The sequence below is a fragment of the Phacochoerus africanus genome, chromosome 6 (assembly GCF_016906955.1).
Source record: "Phacochoerus africanus isolate WHEZ1 chromosome 6, ROS_Pafr_v1, whole genome shotgun sequence".
Taxonomy (NCBI): Eukaryota; Metazoa; Chordata; class Mammalia; order Artiodactyla; family Suidae; genus Phacochoerus; species Phacochoerus africanus.
In genome coordinates this window covers 47037254-47061194 of record NC_062549.1, presented here as the reverse complement: position 1 = coordinate 47061194, position 23941 = coordinate 47037254, and the positions used below count along the sequence as shown (strand labels likewise).

At 38.9% G+C, this 23941-nt stretch overlaps 1 protein-coding gene across 2 annotated transcripts in view; it reads left to right on the top strand.

Annotated features, from left to right (window-relative positions):
* Positions 1 to 18497, top strand: part of DECR1 (2,4-dienoyl-CoA reductase 1) — a 35880-nt gene extending 17383 nt beyond the window's left edge. The window contains exons 5-10 of one of the 2 annotated variants that reach the window (XM_047783634.1): positions 1063 to 1210; positions 9678 to 9777; positions 14044 to 14116; positions 15811 to 15957; positions 16948 to 17010; positions 17103 to 18497. In XM_047783634.1, the coding sequence (XP_047639590.1) occupies positions 1063 to 1210; positions 9678 to 9777; positions 14044 to 14116; positions 15811 to 15957; positions 16948 to 17010; positions 17103 to 17162 (591 nt within the window). In that variant the 3' untranslated portion in view covers positions 17163 to 18497. Of the gene's footprint in view, positions 1 to 1062; positions 1211 to 9677; positions 9778 to 14043; positions 14117 to 15015; positions 15265 to 15810; positions 15958 to 16947; positions 17011 to 17102 lie in introns of those variants that run through there. The other variant, XM_047783635.1, reaches the window with a different exon arrangement.
* Positions 18498 to 23941: the final 5444 nt, after the last annotated feature.

Here is a 23941-nt window from a genome sequence, read left to right as displayed (position 1 = left end):
AGCTATGCTGGATCCTTAACCCACTGAGCACGGCCAGGGATCAAACCTGCGTCCTCATGGATACTAGTTGGATTCGTTACCACTGAGCCACAGTGGGAACTCCTGTATTTTTATTTATATTTATTTATTTATTTTTTGCGTTTTAGGGCCACATCTGTGGCATATAGAAGTTCCCAGGCTAGAGATCAAATCACAGCTACAGCTGCTGGCCTACACCACAGCCACAGCCACAGCGATGCAGGATCTGAGCTGCATCTGTGACTTACACCACAGTTCATGGCAGGGCAAAATCCCGGTCCCACTGAGCAAGGTCAGGGGTTGAACCTGCATCCTCATAGATACTAGTAGATTCATTTACATTGCACCACAATGAGAACTGTATTTTTATTTTTAATAATAGACTCTACCCTAGTTTTGAGACAGGGATTAGGATTTTAAAATTTTGTAATATATGCTGTGGCTGTGGCATAGGCCAGCAGCTATAGCTCTGATTGAACCCCTAGCCTGGGAACCTCCATATGCCGTGGATGTGGCCCTAAAAAAAAAAAAAAGACAAAAGACAAAAAAAAAAGCAAACAAAAATAAATAAAATAAAATTTAGTAATATAGGAAATTTTCACAGGCTTAAAGAAGTAAAACTGATTAAAGATTTAAAGATTAAAGAGACCATTAAGGAGTTCTGTCGTGGCTCAGCGGAAACAAATGTATCATCCATGAGGATGCAGGTTTGATCCCTGGCCTCACTCAGTGGGTTAAGGATCTGGTGTTGCCATGAGCTGTGGTGTAGGTCTCAGACACCCTTCGGCTCTGACATTGCTGTGGCAGTGGTGTAGGCCAGCAGCTACAGCTCCAATTTGGCCCCTAGCCTGGGAACCTCCATATGCATGGGGGCAGCCCTAAAAAGCAAAAAAAAAAAAAAAGTAAAATTGAACCTTATCTCATAGTATTTTTTCATAGCAGACTGTGAACTTTAGCTTTATTATTTAGATTATTACATTTTAGGAATTAAAAGCCCTTTCCTCTTCATCTAAGTTTCTATAACTTGTCTTATTCATTTATTAGATTGTGATAAACAATGCAGCAGGAAATTTTATCTCCCCCACTGAAAGACTCTCTCCTAATGCCTGGAAGACCATAACTGACATAGTTCTAAATGGTACAGCATTTGTGACACTAGAAATTGGGAAGCAACTAATTAAAGCACAGAAAGGTATGTTTATTTATTCTATATTTATGGGGTCCCTACTGTTTGCAGGTCCTTTGCTAAGCTCTGGGGTACTTTTAAAAGTTAATGACACAATGTCTGTACTTGCACAACTCATAATGTAATGGGAAAGAAAGATACTTAAATAATTACCATATGCTATTATCTAAGCTATAATAAATGCTATGTTTCAAGTGCATTGGAAATCCAGAGGAAGGGATAACTAACTCTCCCCAGGGATAATTATCAGATTGAGGAACAGGATACAATTTGAGCTGAATTTCAGGGACATAGATAAAGATCTTGAAGGTGGAGGGAAAGAAACTATAAATGCCCATGGGAAGAAGCTTGATGTGGAAAAGCAGAAGGGTTTAGGGACTAGCTATGGGGGAGGGAGAGTGGTGGAAAATGATTGGGAGGTGGGTTCGGTGTAATTGGGAAAGTTCTTAGTACCAGAATGGGGAATTTGATGATAATTTTGAGGAAAAGGGGAATTTTTTCCATATTTTTTTTTATTGAAAGTATCTCATAAAGAATGTGACTTGGTTAGCAAGGTTACTGGAACAAAGTGGGAGATGGGAAAGATTAAAGGGACCATTGAGGAGGGTTTTATTTTTCTTTTGTCAGGATAGATAGCAGGGAGATAAGTTGGGTGACATTGAGAAGATAAGATCAATAGGCCTTAGATGAGAGAGTTTTTAGTTGGAGTGGATAGTTTAGTTGATGTCATCAATGAGAAAACCGGAAGGAGAGTAGATTTAGAGAGATGTTATTAGAAGAACATTTTTGCTTAGTACTATGAACAGACTTCTTTATAAAAGTTTGTACAATATAGGGAGTTCCCGTCGTGGTGCAGTGGTTAACAAATCCGACTAGGAACCATTAGGTTGTGGGTTCGATCCCTGCCCTTGCTCAGTGGGTTAATGATCCGGAGTTGCTGTGAGCTGTGGTGTAGGTCACAGATACGGCTCGGATCCTGCATTGCTGTGGCTCTGGTGTAGGCCAGTGGCTACAGCTCCGATTAGACCCCTAGCCTGGGAACCTCCCATATGCTGTGGGAGCGGCCCAAGAAATGGCAAAAAAGACAAAAAAAAAAGTTTGTACAATATAAATAGTAAATATATTTGTAATGTATTTATGTGTGTATATACATATATGTCTAGAACCAGTGTGCATTTATTCATTTAGCACTTACTTATGACTTTAATTCACCAGGCCCTGTGCTGCATGTCCAAATGACAGAGGTGGATAAAATATTATCTTTGAGCAAGTTGTGATTGGGACTTGAAGGATGGGGGTATCTTCTCAGAGAAAGTGGAGGGTATTCTGAACAAGGACAGGGAGGAAGAGACCTTGTGCTCCTTGAAGGATGTCCTTTGGGGCTTGAGGAGAGGAAGGAAGGCATGAAGCTGGTCAGGTTTCTTTTGTTGGTTCAAAGCCTTTGCCACATTAGATTCAATTTCTCTCTCTCTCTTTTTTTTTTAGAGCCACACCTACGGCATATGGAGGTTCCCAGGCTAGGGGTCAAATAGGAGCTACAGCTGCTGGCCTATGCCACAGCCACATCAATGCGGGATCCGAGCCACATCTTTGATCTACGTCAGAGCTCACAGCAAACCAGGGATCGAACCTGTGTCCTCATGGATGCTAGTCAGATTCATTTACACTGAGCAACAACAAGAACTCCCAGACTTAATTTCTTCTGTACAATGTGGATAATTCTCAAACCAGCTTGAGAAAGAATGTAGGAACAGACAGAAGGATGCTAGAGAGGCACTAGCTTTTTTTTCTCTATGTGTGCTAACAACTTCAATCCTTTCTCCATGCACTCATTGAAACTGAAACCCCAGGTCTTTCATTACCATTACAGCAAAGTGGACATGACTGAGATTTGGAATTTGCTTTTTTTTTTTTTTTTTTCTTTTTAGGAATCAATGATTGGGAAAAGAGACAGAATTTTGGGCTTTTTCTTTCTTCTCTGCCTTAGGATCCTTGTATCTTTCCTGTATCTCTTCTCCCTCAGCCTCTATCTGATTTTCTCTCTCTTTACCTCATTCTTTTCTTGATTTCTTTCTGTCTCTGACTGTCTCTGAGTGTTTGTCAACTCTTAACTTTTGCATCTCTATTTCTTTCTTCATCTTGGTCTCTCTCATCACTTGGTGTTTCTGTTTTGTCTCTTTTATTTCACCCCTGCCTATCTTTGTTACTCTTGATTTCTGCCCGACTCTCCCTTCTTTCCTCATTATTGTCTTTCATTTTAAAATAGACTTTGATCTATTTTTATTCATCACATTGGATTAAAATTCTATCGGCTTCATCAAAAATATATTAGCTAAGACTTCTCAAAAGATAGAGCCAGTTATTATTCTTCCAAAATTCTTGTCAGTTGTAGATGCTGTAACCTGACAGTGTCTTAAGGACTTGTATTACTGGACTCTATACATAAGGACCATGTATAGGGTCTATTCTGGTATTGGAGTGATAGTTAAGAAACTCAGGTGCTAATGATCTCTAAGTGTGTCAAAGTGGTAAGTATGGAAGTCAGTTCAGGGGGGCAGGCAATCTGTGACAATCTCTGATCAGAAGTATATTAGGTAGTCTGGTATCTAGGAAGGCAGCTGCGAAGGCAGCCTAGAGAAGATAAGGGCACCAGAAACTGGTAAACAGATGCTCACTTGCTGGGCGCAGGAATTGGCAATGATGTGCACTCAGAGACCGGCCTGTAGATGACTGAGCGTCAAGAGAACCAAGAACTATGGCCTTAGGAGGGGCAGGGATGCTAAAATTAGAGGGACATTATTTAAGTATATTTCTAAGCAGCATGGATACAAAATTAACAATTTTGAACAAATGAAAGATAAAGACCTTAGCCCAATGTGCTCTTATAGCCACAATGGTCAGTAAATACAGGGCTGATCCTTTTTGGGAAGGATATTGAAATTATCATGCTGAGGTTCATTCATCACTAGGATATCATGTATAAATGTAAAAATTAGTAAACAGGGTAGAAAAGAATACCTGATTTTATTGAAGAATTGAGAGAACTTAGCAATTAGGATAGACTAAAAGAATAATATAGAGTTTTATTTAAGAGTCTAGTCCAAAGGACATGAAGGATAAATATTGAATGTTTCCATCAAACCTTAGAGATCACTAGAAACAAAGAGATACTTCTTGAAACTTACAAGAGGTGATTTTAGGACATATAATAAATATTTTTATTTATTTATTTGTCTTTTTTAGGGCTACATCTGTGGCATATGGAAGTTCCCAGGCTAGGGGTCAAATCGGAGCAATAGCCACTGGCCTACACCACAGCCACAGCAACATCAGATCCCAGCCATGTCTGTGACCTACACCACAGCTCATGGCAATGCTGGATCCTTAACCCACTGCTTGAGGTTAGGGATTGAACCTGCAACCTCATGGTTACTAGTCGAGTTCATTAACCACTGAGCCATAACAGGGACTCTTAACAAATATTTTATTGAAATAGAGTTAATAATACTTTATACTACTATAGGCTTTGTAATTTATGAATACCCTTAGGGTCCATCCATGCTGTCACGGAGAGCAAATTTTCATCTTTTTTTTTTTATGGCTGAGTAGCATTCCTGTGTATATGTCCTGTGTGTGTGTGTGTGTGTGTAATCTATCCATTTATCTGTTGGGTACATAGCTATTTTAATATCTTGGCTGTTGTAAATAATGCCATGATGAACATAGTGGTGCATGTATCTTTTCAAATTAGTGTTTTCCTATTCTTTGGATAAATACCCAGAAGTGGGATAGCTGGATCATATTGTAGTTCTGTTCTTAATTTTTTGAGGACTCTATAGTCTTTTCCATAGTGGCTGTACCAATTTACATCCCCACTAACAGTTTGCTAGGGTTCCTCAGAACCATTTATTATTGTCTTTTTTTGGCACCAGTGGCATATATTTTGAGTTAATTTTTGTGTATGGTGTGAGATAGTGGTTTAGTTTCATTTTTCGTAAGTGGCTGTCCAATTATCCCAACACATTGTTTTGTTTATTTTTGCTTTTTTGGGCCGCACCTGCAGCATATGCAAGTTCCCACGCTAGGGGTTCAATCAGAGCTACAGCTGCCAGTCTGTGCCACAACCACAGCAATGTGGGATCCGAGACATGTCTGAAATCTATACCACAGCTCATGGCAACGCCGGATCTTTAACCCACTGAGTAAGGCCAGGGATCAAACTCACATCCTCACGGATCCTAGTCCGCTGAGCCACTGAGGGAACTCCCCCCAACACCACTGTTGAAGAAATTATCTTCTCTCTGTTATATGTTCTTTGCTTGTTGGCCATGTGTTAATTGTCCATATGTGCATGGAATTATTTCTGGACTTCCTTTTTTTTAAGTTTTAATGAAGTATAGTTGATTTACAATGTTGTGATAATTTATGCTGTATAACAAAAATGATTCAGTTATACATATACACACATCCATTCTTTTTCAGATTCTTTTCCTATATAGATTATCGCAGAATATTTGGTAGACTTCCCTTTGCTATACAGTAGTTCCCCGTTGGCCAGTCTTTCCATATACCACAGTGTGTATATGCCAGTCTCAAGCCCCCAATCCATTCCTTCCTCCACCATCCCCATTGGTAACCATAAGTTTGTTTCCAAAGTCTATGAGTCTGTTTCTGTTCTTCAGATAAATTCATCTGTATCCTTTTTTAAGATTCCATATGTAAGTGATATCATATGATGTTTGTCTTTGACTTGGTATGATAATCTCTAAATTCACTCATATTTCTTCAAATGGCATTATTTCATTCTTTTTTTTTTTGTCTTTTTGTCTTTGGGGCTATACCCACGACGTATGGAGGTTCCCAGGCTAGGGGTCGAATCAGAGCTGCAGCTGCCAGCCTATGTCAGAGCCACAACAATGCGGAATCTGAGCCATGTCTGTGACCTTACACCACAGCTCATGGCAACGCCAGATCCTTAACCCACTGAGCGCGAGGGGGCGGGTGGGGGGGGCGCTCAAACCTGCAACCTCATAGTTCCTAGTCGGATTTGTTAACCACTGAGCCACGATGGGAACTCCTATTTCATTCTATTAAAGGCTGAGTAATATTCCATTATATATATGTACCACATATTCTTTATCCTCTGTCAGTGGACACTTAGATTGCTTCTATATCTTGGCTATTGTAAATAGTGCTGCAGTGAACATTGGGATGCATGTATCTTTTCAAGTTATGGTTTTCTTTGGATATATGCTCAGGAGTGGGATTGCTGGATTATACAGTAGTTCTGTGTTTACATTTTATTTTATTTTACTTTATTGTCTTTTTAGGGTCACACACACATCACATGGAGGTTCCCAGGCTAGGGATCAAATCGGAGCTGTAGCTGCTGGCTTACGCCACAGCCATGTCATTGCCAGATCTGAGCCACTTTTACGACATACTCCACAGCTCACAGCAACAGGGCTGAGGTGGTATCTCACTGTGGTTTTGATTTGCATTTCTCTAATGATTAGCAGTGTTGAGCATGTTTTCATGTGCCTGTTGGCCATCTGTTTATCTTCTTTGGAAATATGTCTATTCAGGTCTTTTGCCTATTTTTACTTTATTTTTTAATTTTTTTTGTATTTTCTAGGGCCGCACCCACAGCATATCGAGGTTCCCAGGCTAGGGGTCTAATCGGAGCTGTAGCTGCCGGCCTATGCCACAGCCACAGCAACGCCAGATCTGAGTCAGGTCTGTGACCTACACTACAGCTCATAGCAACGCTGGATCCTTAACCGACTGAGGGAGGCCAGGGACTGAATCCACAACCTCATGGTTCCTAGTTGGATTTGTTAACCACTGAGCCATGATGGGAACTCCATCTTTTGCCTATTTTTAAATCATTTTGTTTTTGGAATTGAGTCGTATGAGCTGTTTATTTATATTTTGGATATTAACCCCTTATTGATCATCTCCTTTGCCATACTTTCTCCCTTTCAGTAGGTTGTTTTTTCATTTTGTCCATGATTTCCTTCGTTGTGTGAAAGCTTTTAAGTTTGGCCAGATCCTATTTGTTAATTTTTTGCTATTATTCTATTGCTTTAGGAGACAGATCCAAAAAATATTGCCATGATTTATATTAAAGAGTGTTTGTTCTGTCTATGTTCTCTTCTAGGATTTTTTTTTTTTCTTTTTGGGCTGTACTGCAGCATATGAAAGTTCCCAGGTTAGGGGTCAAATCTGAGGTGAAGCTGCTGGTCTACACCACAGCCACAGCAATGCTAGATCTGAGTGGCATCTACAACCTACACCATAGTTTGTGGCAGTGTTGGATCCATTAACCTACTGAAAAAGGCCAGGGATCGAACCTGCAACCTCACAGATATTATTTGTGTTCTTAACCTGCTGAGCCACAACAGGAACTCCTCTTCTAGGAATTTTACTGTTTCAGGTCTTATATTTTTTATATTTGTTTATGGTGTGAGGAAATGTTTTAATCTCATTCTGTCTATTGCACAATATCACTTGAAAGGTCTTCGTCTGCTAATTCTATTATGTTATTCTTTATTTTTATTTTTTTGTCTTTTTAGGGCCGCACCCACAGCATATGGAGGTTCCCAGGCTGGGGCCAAATTGGAGTTGTAGCCTCTGGCCTACACCACATCCACAGCAACGCCGGATCCTTAACCCACTAAGCAAGGCCAAGGATCCAACCTGCATCATCATGGATACTAGTCAGATTCATTTCTGCTGAGCCATGACGGGAACTCTCTTCTGTTATTTCTGAGAGTCTTTCTCTTACTGAGTTTTCTTCTGGTTGTTTCTGTGTCTTTTTATGTATGGTAGTTTCTGGTTACATGCTATTAATGTTATGTTTTTGAGGTATGTGTGTGTGGCACATGTGTGTGCATTTTAATTTCCCTTTGAATTAAAAACTTGTGGGTCAGCTTGATCATTTCAGTGTTCATTTTTAATCTGTATTTGAATGAGTCTAGTGTAGACTTTACTTTTGGGCTAACTTAACCCTTCTCCTAAGGCACAAACCTTCTGACCTTTCCACTGAAAACCCTGGATGTTCATGATGCTACTTAGGCTCACGTATCTCCCAGCCCTATGTATACTCTGGGAGTTGTTCACCTTATAGCTCCCAGGCAGTTGTTCTTTGCCTGGCCTTGCAGAATCTATCCTAAACATGTACAGCTTGGTGTTTGGCCAGAAACCCAAGGATACGCTATGCAGATTTATGGGGCTCTATCTCTGTATACTTTCCTCCCAAACTCCAACTTCCTCTGTCTCCCCAAACTCTGATCTCTGTCTCCTCAACTCAGTGATAATGCCATAATTTTCTGTATTCATAATTATTATGCCATTTTCTATCTGATATATGTACATAGTGTGTAGTATATACTATATAGTGTATGTATATATGTAGTATAATAAATGTATAGTACCTTTAGGCAAAAATCTGATCTTAGGGTTCATTTCATTTGTTTTTCTTCTCTCAGGAATTGCTGTCTTTCCCTGCCTGATAAATAATATCTGAAAGTAGTTGTGTCATATATTTAATACAGTTTCCTTATATTTTAGGAGGAGGGCAAGTCCATGATGTTGGAAGCAGCAGTCCCTGCTAATTTAGTTTTGGTTTTGATTTCTTTTTACTTAATTGGATGCTTAGTTAATGGAAATCCTGTCCAGCTGATTATGCAGGGTGTAATAGGGCCATACCTTTGAGATTTGAACATTAGTATTGACCCACCTGGTATAGAATTTTAATTGCGCACAGACTGAGCCATCTTGAATGACAGCAAGACTACTAGCAAAGATCCAACAATTTTATTACTTTCATTAATTTAGTATTAGTGATGCAAAAATGCATAATTTTCTGTTATACCCTTTTGAATCAGATCCCATTATTATTATTATTATTATTATTTTTATTTTTTTGTCTTTTCTAGGGCCGCTCCCATGGCATATGGAGGTTCCCAGGCTAGGGGTCTAATCGGAGCTGTAGCAATGCGGGATTTGAGCCCATCTATGACCTACACCACAGCTCCTTAACCCACTGAGTGAGGCCAGGGACCGAACCCGCAACCTCATGGTTCCTAGTCAGATTCGTCAACCACTGAGCCACGACGGGAACTCCACAGATTCCATTATTATAAATCATGTTTTCTTGATGTTAATTGATTTAGCTGTATTTTTTTTTTGTCTTTTTATGGGTTACCTATGGCACATGGAATTTCCCAGGCTAGAGGTCTCATCAGAGCTGCAGCTGCCATCCTATACCACAGTCACATCAATGCAGGATCTGAGTTGCATCTGCAACCTACACCACAGCTCATGGCAATGTCGGATCCTTAACCTGCTGAACATGCCAGGGATTGAACCTGCGTTCTCATGGATACTAGTCAGGTTTTTTACTGCTGAGCTACAATTGGAACTCTTGATTTAGCTGTATTGTTAATTACTACATCCGTTTAAATGTCAGGAGCAGCATTTCTTGCTATTACTACCATCTATGCCGAGACTGGGTCAGGTTTTGTGGTACCAAGTGCTTCTGCCAAAGCAGGAGTGGAAGCCATGAGCAAGTGAGTATTATTATCTTAATCCTGTCACTGAAGATAAATAATGTGTTTTGGTAGCTTGTGTAACTAAATTCCTGATTTCTAGTCTCTCTATAGAGAAAAATAAAATATTAATTTTGATTTAGCAGGAGACATTCTATCTCATGAATAGGTCTCTTTATCTATAGTAGTACTGTCCAATAGAATTTTTTGCAATGGTTGAACTGTTCTATAAATGTACACTATCCAATAGCTACACTGAACCCTTGCATTGTGGCTACTGTGATGAGAAATTAAATTTTATTTAATTTTAATTACTTATCTGGTATGACTGTATTATAAAGTATGAGAGAAGGGTTGATAGAAACTCAGACTGGAGTATTTTATCCACATGTCTTTAGTGCCCTCTCTGACCTCTCTTAAACACTCCTTCATCCTTTTACTGTACCTATTGTACAAGATTAATAGAACTAACATGGACAGTGATCACTTGCTAGGCTTTGTGGCTTTTTCTCAGCAGCATATGATTGCTTTTTTATTTTTGGCTGCATCTGCAGCATATGGAAGTTCCTGAGCAAGGGATTGACTCCAAGCCACAGCTGTGACCTTTGCCACAGCTGCAGCAATATAGATCCTTAACTCACTGTGCTGGGCCAAGGATCAGACCCATACTGCTGCAGAGAAAACTCAGATCCTTAACCTCCCATGCAACATTGGGAACTCTCCATTTGATTGGTTTTTGAATCTGTTCCTTGTTGTTCTTTTCCAATGTCTTTGTTATAATGTAAGTTCTTATCGCTGCTTGTCTTGCTTACTGTAATAACCCCATAATGTGTTTCTCTGCTACCAGTTTCTTTTCTTTTTTTAGGGCCACACCTGTGGTATATGGAAGTTTCCAAGCTAGGGGTCACAGCCTGGACAAAGCCAGATCTGAGCCGTGTCTGCAACTTACACTACGGCTCACAGCAATGCCGGATCTTTAACCCCCTGGGCAGGGCCAGACATCAGACATGCATCCTCATGGATACTAGTCAGGTTCATTACTGCAGAGCCACAGTGGGAACCCTCCAGTTTCTTTTCTTTTTCTTTCTTTCTTTCTTTCTTTCTTTCTTTCTTTCTTTCTTTCTTTCTTTCTTTCTTTCTTTCTTTCTTTCTTTCTTTCTTTCATTTATTTATTTGCCAGCCTATACCACAGCCACAACAATGCAGGATCCTAGCCTCCTCTACAACCTACACCACAGCTCACGGGAATGCAGGATCCTAAACCCAATGAATGAGGCCAGGGATTGAACCTGTGTCCTCATGGATACTAGGTAGATTCATTTCTTCGGAGCCACAATGGGAACGCCTCTATTTATTTCTTTATTTATTTTACTTTTTAGTAGGGCCACACCCATGTCAATATGGAGATTCCAAGGCTAGGGGCCTAATTGGAGCTACAGCTGCTGGCCTACACCACAGTCACAGCAATGCCAGATCCGAGCCTTGTCTGGAACCTACACCACAGCTCACAGCAAGGCCGGATTCTTCACCCACTGAGCGAGGCCAGGGATCGAACCTGCAACCTCATGGTTCCTAGTCAGATTCGTTTCTGTTGAGCCACAACAGGAACTCCTCTATTTATTTTTTATTCATGTTTCCTCTAGACTCATCTTTCTAAAAATATATATGTTTATTATACTCCCTAGCTAAAAAACTTAGATCTTTTTTTATTACTCTGGAATAAATGCCAAAACTAAATATGGTTTTCTAAACAGACTTGGCCCTGGCCTTTATTTATTAGCTTATTTAATAAATATTTATTGTGTACCTTTTGTGTGCTTGGCACTCTGCTAGGAACAGGGGTATGATACTGATGTGAAAAGAGCAGTCCTTATCCTCATCTGAGCTTATATTCTTTTACCACGATTGCTGTGCTCTACATTTCCTTAAATCCTTTACGCATTTTCATATATCTGTGCCTGGGATATTCTATTGTGGGTTTGCTGTGACATTTGGCCCCCCTTCAGGGCTCTCGTATCATCCACTCTGGGATATTTTCTCTTATTTCTCTAGAACAGAATTAATCATTCTCTATGCTTTGCATTTAAAACTATTTCAATCTGTTAAGAAGACTAACACATTAACAAATGCCATCCATTGTTACAGATTCCGAAATGAAGGTGGTGTACTAATATAAAGAGAAGGCATAGAGAAGGGCATTATAGACTACTTTTTAACATACCATTAAAGCTATATGATTTCCCCACTAAAATGTGAGTTCCATGAGGGAAGAAACCATATCTTATTCATCTCTGTATATTCGTTGCTCAGCAAGATCTGGTAGAGCTGGTGCTCACTGCCTGCAGAATTGCATAATTCTTCCCTTTTTTGAATAGTTTCAAAGTACTTTTTAAACATTTAAACAGATAATGCACATTTGTGTGAAATACAAAGAAGCAATACTTTACTAAGCAGTTTAATCTAAGTCTGAATAGAGATAATTACCTTTTTTAAAGGACAGATAATATTGAAAATAAGAGACTTGAACTTGACTCTTTAGCACCATTTGTACAATATCAATATTTGTTTTTTTCTCTTATTAGAGGTTTTAATTTTGTGTCCTTTAAGGACTATGATTTGTGCTGCTATTTTGTTACTACTGCCTAGTGAACTGCACATGGTAGATGCTCAATATATGTGTAACCTTCCTCCCTGGCCCGAATTCCCATCAGTCCTCTTACTTTATAATACACAATCATACCAGATACCTTGTAGCTCTTCAAATACCATATGTTGTGAATGCCTTTGTCCTTTACTCATACTAGTCCATATGCCTGGGCTGTCTTTTCTCCACTCTATCCCATATTATCTCCCATCCTCCTCCCCCTACCCGAGAAATGCCTAATCCTTCTTCAAGTGTCAGTTCAATTATCGCCTTTTGAGGGAAATCTTCCCTCTTTTTCCTGTTAGATTCAGGTACTTCTTCCTTTAAGTAGCCCTGCCTCATATTACACAATTCCCAGGTTAGTAGTATATACATTGAAGTGACATCTCTTGAAAGAGATGGGCTGTCTCTTGAGAACAGGGACTGCTTTTCTTTACTTAAGGTTAAATACTTAGAGGAGTTCCTGTCATGGCGCAGTGGTTAACAAATCTGACTAGGAACCATGAGGTTGTGGGTTCCATCCCTGGTCTCAATCAGTGGGTTAACAATCCCGCGTTGCCATGAGCTGTGGTGTAGGTTGCAGACGCGGCTCGGATCCCGCGTTTGCTGTGGCTCTGGTGTAGGCCGGTGGCTACAGCTCCAAATAGACCCTTAGCCTGGGAACCTCCACATGCCTCGGTTGTGGCCCTAGAAAAGAGAAAAAAAAAAAAAAGGTTAAACACTTAGAGGGTATTGGCACATAGTAAGCTCACAGTAAACACCTGTTGATTGAACAACTATAATAACTAACAGGTATTGAGTATATTGTGCTTAGCATCTAGTGAGCCAATGAAGTGGATTCCTTATGGTAACAGTGGATCATTAATTAATTAATTAATTAATTGTCTTTTTAGGGCTGCACCCACGGTATATGGAAGTTCCCAGGCTAGGGGTTGAACTGGAGCTGTAGCCTCCAGCCTACGCCAGAGCCACAGCAACTCGGGAGCCAAGCCTCGTCTGCGACCTACACCACAGCTCACGGCAACACTGGATCTTTAACCCACTGAGCAAGGCCAGGGATCGAACCCGCAACCTCATGGTTCCTTGTCAGATTCATTTCCACTGCGCCATGATGGGAACTCCTGGTTAATATATTAAATCTATTTAACCCATCTCTTACTCAGTTAAGAGCACTTGTGCTGTTGCAAATATTGTAATCTAATGTACTATAAGTTATATTGAACTTCATAAATGCAGCACTTAACTTGAAAATTTTGGGGAGGGGCATAATTCTCTCATTTCTTTTTGCTAAATAATGATACCCACTTTAAAAATGTATATTGATATTGGACTTGGTTCTAAAATGTCATGGTAAATATGTCTAGCATAGTACGTACATTATAAAATGTAAATGGTAGATAGTACAGCAGAGTGATTAAGGGCACAAACTCTAGACTACTTGACGTTGACTCACTAGCCATATGACCCAGAGCAAGTGACTTAACTTTTCTGTGCCTCAGTTTCCTTCTCTGATTTGGGGAATAATAATAATGCCTACCTGTTGGAGTTGTATTCTTTGGCATGTAGTAAGCATACAGTAAGTGTTGGTTATTATTTTTAACATATAATGTTTTAGAATCTTTGTTGTTTATTTTAATTTTTAGGTCTCTTGCAGCTGAATGGAGTAAATATGGAATGCGATTCAATGTGATTCAACCAGGGCCTATAAAAACCAAGGTAATTTTGGTTTGCTTATTATCTCATTTTCAGTAATTAAGGAGTGAAACATTGATAGATATATTCTTGTCTATGTGGGACTTTCCGGGGATACCTGAGTTTGGAGCCCTGGTAGCGTTTTGCCATTATCCAACATAATAAGGAGATGGGCAGGAATACAGCCACTATACAATTCCTTGATAAGGTTTATTTCAGTGTCTTAATCTTTCTGGGATCTTTTATGCTGTCAATTTTGGCATTTTGTCTGATTTTCTTTAGTGATCTGTTATTGTCTTTTCTTTCTTACTTTTACTGTATTTTAAAGTTTCTTGCTTTGACATTTTTAAATCATGAAAATTTAACTATATTTTTAATTTATAAGATGCTTTGGAAATTTATTATACAAGCTTGGCCTTGTCATAGGCAGCATTTTCTTGACTCATGTCTGTGCCTTTTTACTTTCAAACAATTATGCATGCCATCTAATTCCCATGACTCTCTGATTAAACATCCCTCTGATGTCATGCATTTCACCTGTGATCAGTAATCCTTACGGACACTCATTGCAACTCATAATTATCACTAATGCTGTTATAGGTGTTGCTCAAAAAGTCCACAGGTTCTGGGTTCTCTCACATTACCCTAAATAACTTCATTCTCATACTTCTTTTTGTTTTCATGTATAAGAATTTGTAATCCCAACTGGGATGTAGCTTGAATTCAATATTCCTACATACTTATTTCTTCCTATTCAATTATTTTGAGAAGAAAGAGAAGAAAAAGAATTTCCTCTTAAATATTAACTACTTGAGTCATTTTTCTGTGTTTACTAAATCAAATGACAGTAGCACCCCTACCTCTACCACATTAAGCTTGTATATATTTCAGAGTACTTTCATATACATTTTCTCATTTCTCAGAGAAACAATTCTGTGAAGTAGCTGAGACAGGCATCCTCATTTTACATAAGAAGAAACTAAGGTAAAAAAGTTGTATTTCCCAGTGTTTTTTTTAAAGGTCAATATTAGGTAAAATGAATATGGAAGAATTTGGCAAAATTCTCTGTTGCTTACAAGGACTAAGGTATGAATAGGCTGACACAGTAACATTCCACTTGATGCAAATTTATTTCTTAAATAGCAAAGAGATTGTATTTTAAAAAAAAGAACATATTTTTTTTCTCTCTTTTTTTTAGAGCTGCACTTGCAGCATGTGGAGTTTCTCAGGCCAGGGGTCGAACTGTAGCCACTGGCCTACACCAGAGCCACAGCAACGCTGGATATGAGCTGCATCTGCAACCTACACCACACCACAGCTCATGGAAACGCTGGATCATTAACCCACTGAGCAAGGCCAGGGACCAAACCTGCAACCTCATGGTTCCTAGTGGGATTCGTTAACCACTGCACCACAAAGGGAACTCCAGGAACTCCTTTCTTAATTTCCTCTTTTTCTTTTCCCTTTTTTAATGCCACACCTGCAGCATATGGAAGTTCCCAGAAGGGGTCAAATTGGAGCTGTAGCTGCTGGCCACAGCCACAGCTGTAGCAATGCCTGATCCAAGCCAAATCTGCAAACTACACCACAGCTCACGGCAACACTGGATCCTTAACCCACTGAGCAAGGCCAGGGATTGAACCCACATCCTCATGTTTCCTAGTTGGGTTCGTTTCTGCTGAGCCACAATGGGAACTCCTATTTTCTTAACTTCTAAGGGTGCTTTTAGCCGTCTTGACCCAACTGGAGCATTTGAGAAAGAAATGATTGACAGAATTCCCTGTGGTCGGCTAGGAACTGTGGAAGAACTTGCAAATCTTGCTACTTTCCTTTGCAGTGATTATGCTTCTTGGATTAATGGAGCTGTAAGTATTGTTGTTTCTTTCAGCTTTTTGGGGAGGTGGATTTGGGTTGGGAAGGTTGGGTTGTAGAACCAATCCTGTCGATATTAAATGTAAATATGATTTAAAGTATTTAATTAGGAGTTCCTGTCATGGCTCAGCAGTTAACGAACCCGACTAGCATCCATGACAACAGGGGTTCGAGCCCTGACCTCACTCAGTGGGTTAAGGATCCTGTATTGCCATGAACTGTGGTACAGGTTGCAGACTCAGCTTGGGTCCTATGTTGCTGTGGCCCTGGTGTAGGCCGGCGGCTACAGCTTTGATTGGATCCCTAGCCTGGGAACCTCCATATGCTGCGCATGCAGCCCTAAAAAGACAAAAAGACAAAAAAAAAGTATTGAATTAGCTGTATTTAGTATATTATGTATGTATAATATAAAACTCTTACTATATATTGTTTGGGTTATGGAATTTTTCATTAATAAATTATTTATTAAATGCAAATTACTCTGGTAAATATGCCTCTAAGACAGTCTTTATTTGAAATTGTAGAAATGATGGAGAGAGGATTCTAAAAAGAGTAAATCAATCATTTAATCATCAGGTTTTGTCTTTAAAATCTAGGCTTTGATTGAAAGTGTCAAGGAGATACTCCATACAGTTAGAAGGGAGAAATGGCTAATGGTTCAGGAGCTTTTTTTTTTTTTTTTTTGTCTTTTTGCCATTTCTTGGGGTGCTCCTGTGGCATGTGGAGGTTCCCAGGCTAGGGGTCGAATCGGAGCTGTAGCACCGACCTACACCAGAGCCACAGCAATGCGGGATCGGAGCCGCATCTATAACCTACACCACAGCTCACGGCAATGCCGGATCCTTAACCCACTGAGCAAGGCCAGGAATCGAACCTGCAACCTCATGGTTCCTAGTTGGATTCATTAACCACTGAGCCACTACGGGAACTCCAGAAACTTTTTAAAATAAGTTAATTTCACAGCTTTTATTATTGTTTTTCAGACAATTAGATTCGATGGTGGGGAGCAAGTACTACTTTCAGGGGAATTCAACCATCTGCGGAAGGTAATGCCATTTTGTGAATATAATATAATATTGGCAGCTAGGATACTAAGCTTTAAAAACACATGAGAATATATTTTTTCTTTTTGTGTTAGGTTACCAAGGAACAGTGGGATACAATAGAAGGACTCATCAGGAAGACAAAAGGCTCCTAAGACTACTCTGGCCTGCATCATGGTTATAATGGAAATGATACAAACTCTCTATAATCTTTTGAGTATTTTCGAGTCTAATGATTGTTAATTAGCAGACATTCATTGGGTATGTGTTATGTGCAAGGCTAACGATAGGTAAACTTGAATATTAAAAGGTAAATAAGATGGGATATTGTCCCTGCAAAGAGTTTTTTAAAAATAATACAAAAAAGGAAAGTGAATGCAGGATTTGATAGAGGTAAAAAGTGCTTAGAAGTGCAGATAGAGAAAGGACTTGTGAGTTATCTTCTTTATATAGCTCAATATTAATTCAAACAAGTTTTTGCAAGGGACCTATTTTGTAGCCAGATGTTTTATTTGGTATTGAAAATAAGGCATGAATAATCTCAGCCTTTGCCCTCTTAAAACTCATTATCAGGATAAATAGATCTCTAAATAATTATTTATGATATGTTGTGATAAATATTATTCCAGATTCCAGCAGCATAAAAATGTGGAGGAGGAAGTAATTCATCCTATCTCTAGAATTTAGAAAAAGTGATATCTAAGAGCATTCTATCTCAGCTTTTAAGGGAAAATATATTCTCTGTGTAGAATAAAGCTTATAAAATATTTCTGTGTATAATTTTATTTCAGTCCATATTTGGTTTGACTGATTTGTCATCCTAAGTATCAAATTAGATATCCCAAGTTTATGTGGCTGTAATTTTGCATTTATATTTTAAAAATTATTTTACTTTCATAGGAGTCACTCATTACATGCTCACTAGATCGACTTTCCCCATTGCCCAAACCTCCTCTGAACAGATCTGTAAAGGAATCTAGTTTTCCTGTTTGAATTTATATGCTATAAGCCTAATATGCAAATCCTTATTATATTGACAGTTAATTTTGTACATAAATTACATTAAATTATATACATAAATGGGTAATGTTAGAGGTTTAGAATGAGTGGGCCAGATATTTGCAATATTTTTGGCTTTCACTGGGGTACCATACCCAATCTCCATTTTACCTTTAACATTAACCATAGTTTTCCTCTCTTCTATCTACATCTTTCTTGTTTTATAATTATCAGTACTTCTTGTGACGTAGCAAAAAAAGTCCCAGTAGTTATATAAATGACCTTTTATAAGTTTGTCATTTCTTATTTTCTTCCTGATGAAATTCATGATTATAATATCTGTTTCACTAGGTTATAATTGAGATGAAACAATTAAAAACACCATGTAAATGTAAAACAGACCCTCCTGTTTCTGTACTTTTTGATTTTAAGACATGATTATCATAGAAAAATGTAAAAATACAAAAGAATAAAAAATTTTTTTAAACTGACTTCCTAAAGAAAACTTCTGTTAATACTTTGGTATATTTTCAGTCTTTCGGTTTTTTCATTTAATTGTTTTTCATTGTCTTTTATAAAAGTAATTTGTTTATATTATTTACACAGGAAAGAGTACTAGTGCAGTCCCTGTTCCAAAGCTAACTTCACATGCAGCTATCTTCAGCTCTTTTAACTGTTTTGTTTTTTGAATATATATTCTTCCCTTCCACTAATTCTAGCAATATAACCATATTAATTAACTTTATTAGTATTGTTTTTCTCAACTTCCCTACTGTTTTTAATCAGTTGAGATTATATGATAAGATGCTGTTTTTCATAAATAAAAGATTATTTATATTTCATTGTTTATATATATATAATACTTCATTCTTAGTTTTTTAGTTCTTGAAAAACTAAAAAACTTAGTAACCATTTTTTTTAATTCAGTATAATATATAAAACTGATGAATAGTTTTGTGCATGAAACATTTTTAGAATTTGGAATTTTTCATGATAGATTCCTAGAAGTAATATTATTAATCAAAAGTTATTAAGCTTTTAAAGATTTTTTTTTTTTTTTTTGATTTCTTGGGCTGCTCCCACGGCATATGGAGGTTCCCAGGCTAGGGGTCGAATCAGAGCTGTAGCTGCCAGCCTACACCAGATCTACAGCAACGCCGGATCTGAGCCGCATCTGCAACCTACCCCACAGCTCATGGCAACGCCGGATCCTTAACCCACTGAGCAAGGCCAGGGACTGAACCCGAAACCTCATGGTTCCTAGTCAGATTCGTTAACCACTGAGCCATGACGGGAACTCCTTTTTTGTCTTTTGTCCTTTTAGGGCCGCACCTGAGGCATATGGAGGTTCCCAGGCTAGGGGGTCTAATCGGAGCTCTTTCTGCTGGCCTACACCACAGCCACAGCAACTGGGGATCCGAGCCATGTCTGATCTACCCACAGCTCATGGCAAAGCCAGATCCTTAGCCCACTGAGCGAGGCCAGGGATTGAATCCGCAACCTCATGGTTCCTAGTCAGATTTGTTTCTGCTGCACCACGATGGGAACTCCAAGACTCTTGATGTGTATTTCCAAATTGCTATTCCTGAGATCTGTATGAGTTTAAAATACCTTGAACTATATGTGATAGTGCCATGTTCAACAAGTACATCTCAACACGAGATGTTCTCACTTTCAAACTTTATGCCAATTTCATAAGCAAAAATGATAGCTCCTTCAGACACGTGTTTATTTAACTATTGATAATATCAACTACTTTATAGGAAAGTATAGAATTTGTGAATATCCTGCATGTCTTTTTATTGATGTCTAATTGGGTATCATAAAATTTTTGATTTGTCTCATTTCATATACAAGTTTTTCTATTAATCATCTCTGTCTTAGAGTTTTCTTTATTATTATACATTATTACAAATGATGAATGAAGAAGCAAGGCTTGCTTTTCTGTGGCGCAACCAGTTAAAGATCTGGCTTTGTCACTGCAGAGGCCCTGGTGGCTGCTATGGCATGGGTTCCCCTGGCCAGGGAACTTCCACGTGCCACAGGATGGGGAGAAAAAAGAAGCAAAGCTTGCAAGCATGGCAGAGAGGACCAGAAAAGAGAGACTGTGTCAGTATCAATTGATTAAAATTTCTTCTTGGAGTTCCCTTCGTGGCTCAGTGGTTAATGAATCCGACTAGGAACTATGAGGTTGCAGGTTCGATCCCTGGCCTTGCTCAGTGGGTTAGGGATCTTGGGTTGCTGTGAGCTATGGTGTAGGTTGCAGACGCGGCTTGGATCCCCGCCATTGCTGTGGCTGTGGCATAGGCCAGCAGCAACAGCTCTGATTAGACCCCTAGCCTGGGAACCTCCATATGCCTCAGGAGCGGCCCAAGAAATGGCAAAAAGACAAAAAAAAATAAAATAAAATAAAATAAAATTTCTTCCTAAGAAAAAGAAACAGGAGTTCTCATTGTGGCGCAGTGGAAATGAATCTGACTAGGAACCATGAGGTTGCGGGTTCGATCCCTGGCCTAGCTCAGTGGGTTAAGGATCCGGTGTTGCCTGTGAGCTGTGGTGTAGGTTGCAGATGTGGCTGGGATCTGGCATTGCTGTGGCTCTGGCGTAGGCCAGCAGCAACAGCTTTGATGAGACCCCTAGCCTGGGAATCTCCATATGTCGTGGGTGCGGCCCTCAAAAGACAAAAAGAAAAAGAGAAACAAACATTGATGGGTAATCACTGTATTTTATGACATACTACCTTTGGTAACCATAGGTATAGTGTAACCATATCAATATTTTACGTTAAGAGTTATTACTTTGTTACTCTACTTAGTACCTTCTCTAAGAATCCTGCATTAATGGAAGTATTAATACTCAGAAAAATAAGGTGAGAATTTTAAGTAATAATATCACTCATTTAAAATTGATATATGGGGAGTTCTGTCATGGCACAGCAGAAACAAATCCGAATAGTATCTGTGAGGATGCAGGTTTGATCCCTGTCCTCACTCAGTGGGTCACTGATCCAGTGTTGCCGTGAGCTGTGGTGTAAGTTGCATATGTGGCTCCAATGCCACGTTGCTGTGGCTGTGGCATAAGCTGGCAGTTGTAGCTCCGATTTGATCCCTAGCCTGGGAATTTCCATATGCCACAGGTTCCGGCCCTAAAAAGAAGAAAAAAATTGATGTATGAAAACATCTCCAGGAAATGTTTCAGGTATGGAGTGATAGCTGTTGTTTCTTGTTCTTGCAGAAAACTAAAGCAGTTAGAATGTAAGTGACACTGAATAATAGAGTTTTAGAGCTAGAAAAGTCTTAGAAGATACTACTCTCCACCTTTTTATTTTATACTTAAGAGAACTGAGGCTCAGGGAAGTTATGACTTGCCAATGGTTACATAATCAGTCAAGCTCATGTCTGCTGCTCAATTGGACCAGTTTCTTGAGATTATAATTTAAACCAAAAGACAATGGACAATAATCTTTATGAGATATAGTTCTATTGCAAAAGCATTCGAGGGAGAAAAGCCCATACATTTTTTAGGGGGGAGGGAGCTCTTGATTGATTTTATTGCGTTATAATTGAACATAATATTTATTAGACTTTAATAAATTCATTCTTAACCTTAATCTCTTTAACTTCAGTTTTCCTCCATTTGTGCAATAAAATAATCCTTGGGTTTAGAGATAGAAAATACAGCTTTTGGTATAAAATCTCAACTTCTTACCTTGGAGGAGGTAACCTTGCCTGCTCTGCCTCAAACTATTCCCTCAGCCCAGGCTCTGGGCACAGCAGCTTTCTTTCTGTTCCTTAGCGTTGTTTTACTTAGGTCCTTTGCACTAGCTGCTTGTTTATCCTATGAATGTACTTTTCCTGATCTTTATTATGGCTGACTTCTTCAAAGAGGCTTCCTTAATCCCTACTGGCACACTATTAATTTTTTAACTCTTTAATTGACCTATGATTTCTAAAAGTTCCCAAATCATGAATTATCACAAAATGAACAGACTTTTATAACTACCAACTAGGTAAGAAACAATATCACTAGGAATCCAGAAGCCTTGCTTGTGTCTCCCATAGTGACTCCCATTCTCTCTCTAAAACTAACCAGTAATGATTTCCAACAATATAGCTAATCTGCTTTTGAAGTATATATAAGTAAATTTATGCAACTATCTGTTTCTGGCTTTTATCTGTGTAGCAATTGCTCCTACATTCTCATTGTTATATAACATTCCAATGTATGAATATACTACACAGTTCATTTGTTCTGCTATTGGTGGACATTGGGTTGCTTCTAGTTTGGGCTATGTGAAATATAATGCTGCTGTGAGCATTCTTTTTATCTTTCGGCAAAGATATATACAACTTTTTCTGTTAGGTTGATAAAAACTACAGGTGAAATTGCTGGGTTGTGAAGTATACATATGTTCTATTTATGTTTAGTAGACACTGCCAAATGGCCATTCAGAATCTTTATAACTTAACCTCCCACAAACAGTGTATAAAAATTTCCATTGTGCAACATCCTCACTAATACTTAGCAATCAAAATCTCTTATTTTTAGCCATTCTTGTGAGTGCATGGCAGTATTTCATTTATTTTAATTTGCATTTCTCCTGATTACTAATAAAGTTCATTATTTTATTTTTATTTTGGATATTTATATCCTTTTATTTGTGAAATGCCTGTTCATCTTTCTTACACATTTTTCTTTTTTTTTGTCTTTTTGCTATTTCTTTGGGCCGCTCCTGCAGCATATGTAGGTTCCCAGGCTAGGGGTCGAATCGGAGCTGTAGCCCCTGGCCTACGCCAGAGCCACAGCAACGCAGGATCCGAGCCGCATCTGCAACTTATACCACAGCTCATGGCAATGCTGGATCGTTAACCCACTGAGCAAGGGCAGGGACTGAACCCGCAACCTCATGGTTCCTAGTCAGATTCGTTAACTACTGCGCCACAACGGGAACACCTTACACATTTTTCTGTTATACATATAAATTATTTTTAGATATAATGTTTGTATATTTTGGATATATAACTTTGTCAATTATGTATTACAAATTGTTGGAGAAGGTCATTGAGAGGACATGACTGCAGACCATGACTGTTGACCCAAGAGCTGGATCCCAGCAATATGAGGCTCCTTCCCTCTCCCCAACACCCACCCACCCCATCTGGAATGTAAGTTTGACCCACTGTTTCCACAGCCAGAGCTGTTTCAAGGAACTAGCTTTGAGTGTGTAAGGTGTTGAAACCATCTGGATTGAATGCCTGACTTTACCCAGTTTAAAGGCTTTATGATTCTGGCAAGGATGTGAGAGATCTATTAGGTTTACACTCAAGCCAAAACTTGTAAGTTTCCTTGCTTATTTACCCTACTACCTACCTACCCATCTGGAGTTGTCTGCCTTTTTCTGAGGTTTCTCCTTGCCCTCTGTGTACCCTGGCCAATTTCAGATTTCACATGGGACACTCAAGGTTGTGAGCCAACATGACTCTCTTCTCACACTCTGGTTTTTCACACTATAAACAAATTTACTCTCTTAATAGTATTTTGTTGGGAAAAGAGTTCTAAATTTTAATATAGTCCAGTTTTTCAATCTGTTTTTTTCATAATTGGTTGTTAAGGAATTTTTCCATGCATGAGATATTGGAGATAGTCTCTTGCTGTCTGCATACACTTCCCATTTAGATTGATAAAATACTTGGAATGAATATTGTGATAGGAGGTGGGGTGGTGTATAAGCTATCTTATATATAGCTTATATATAGCCTTTCGGATTCATTTTCCAGTCTTCATTCTGTTCTCTGCTCTGGGAGGCTTGCCTGTTGCTTATATGTGATTGTGATTGCTTTAGCTGAGTTATAAGAATTTCTTTTCCCAGTAGCACTCAGGAGTTAAAAGTCCAGGATGATAGGCCAGAAGCTGGATTCATGGCCATTGTTACCAT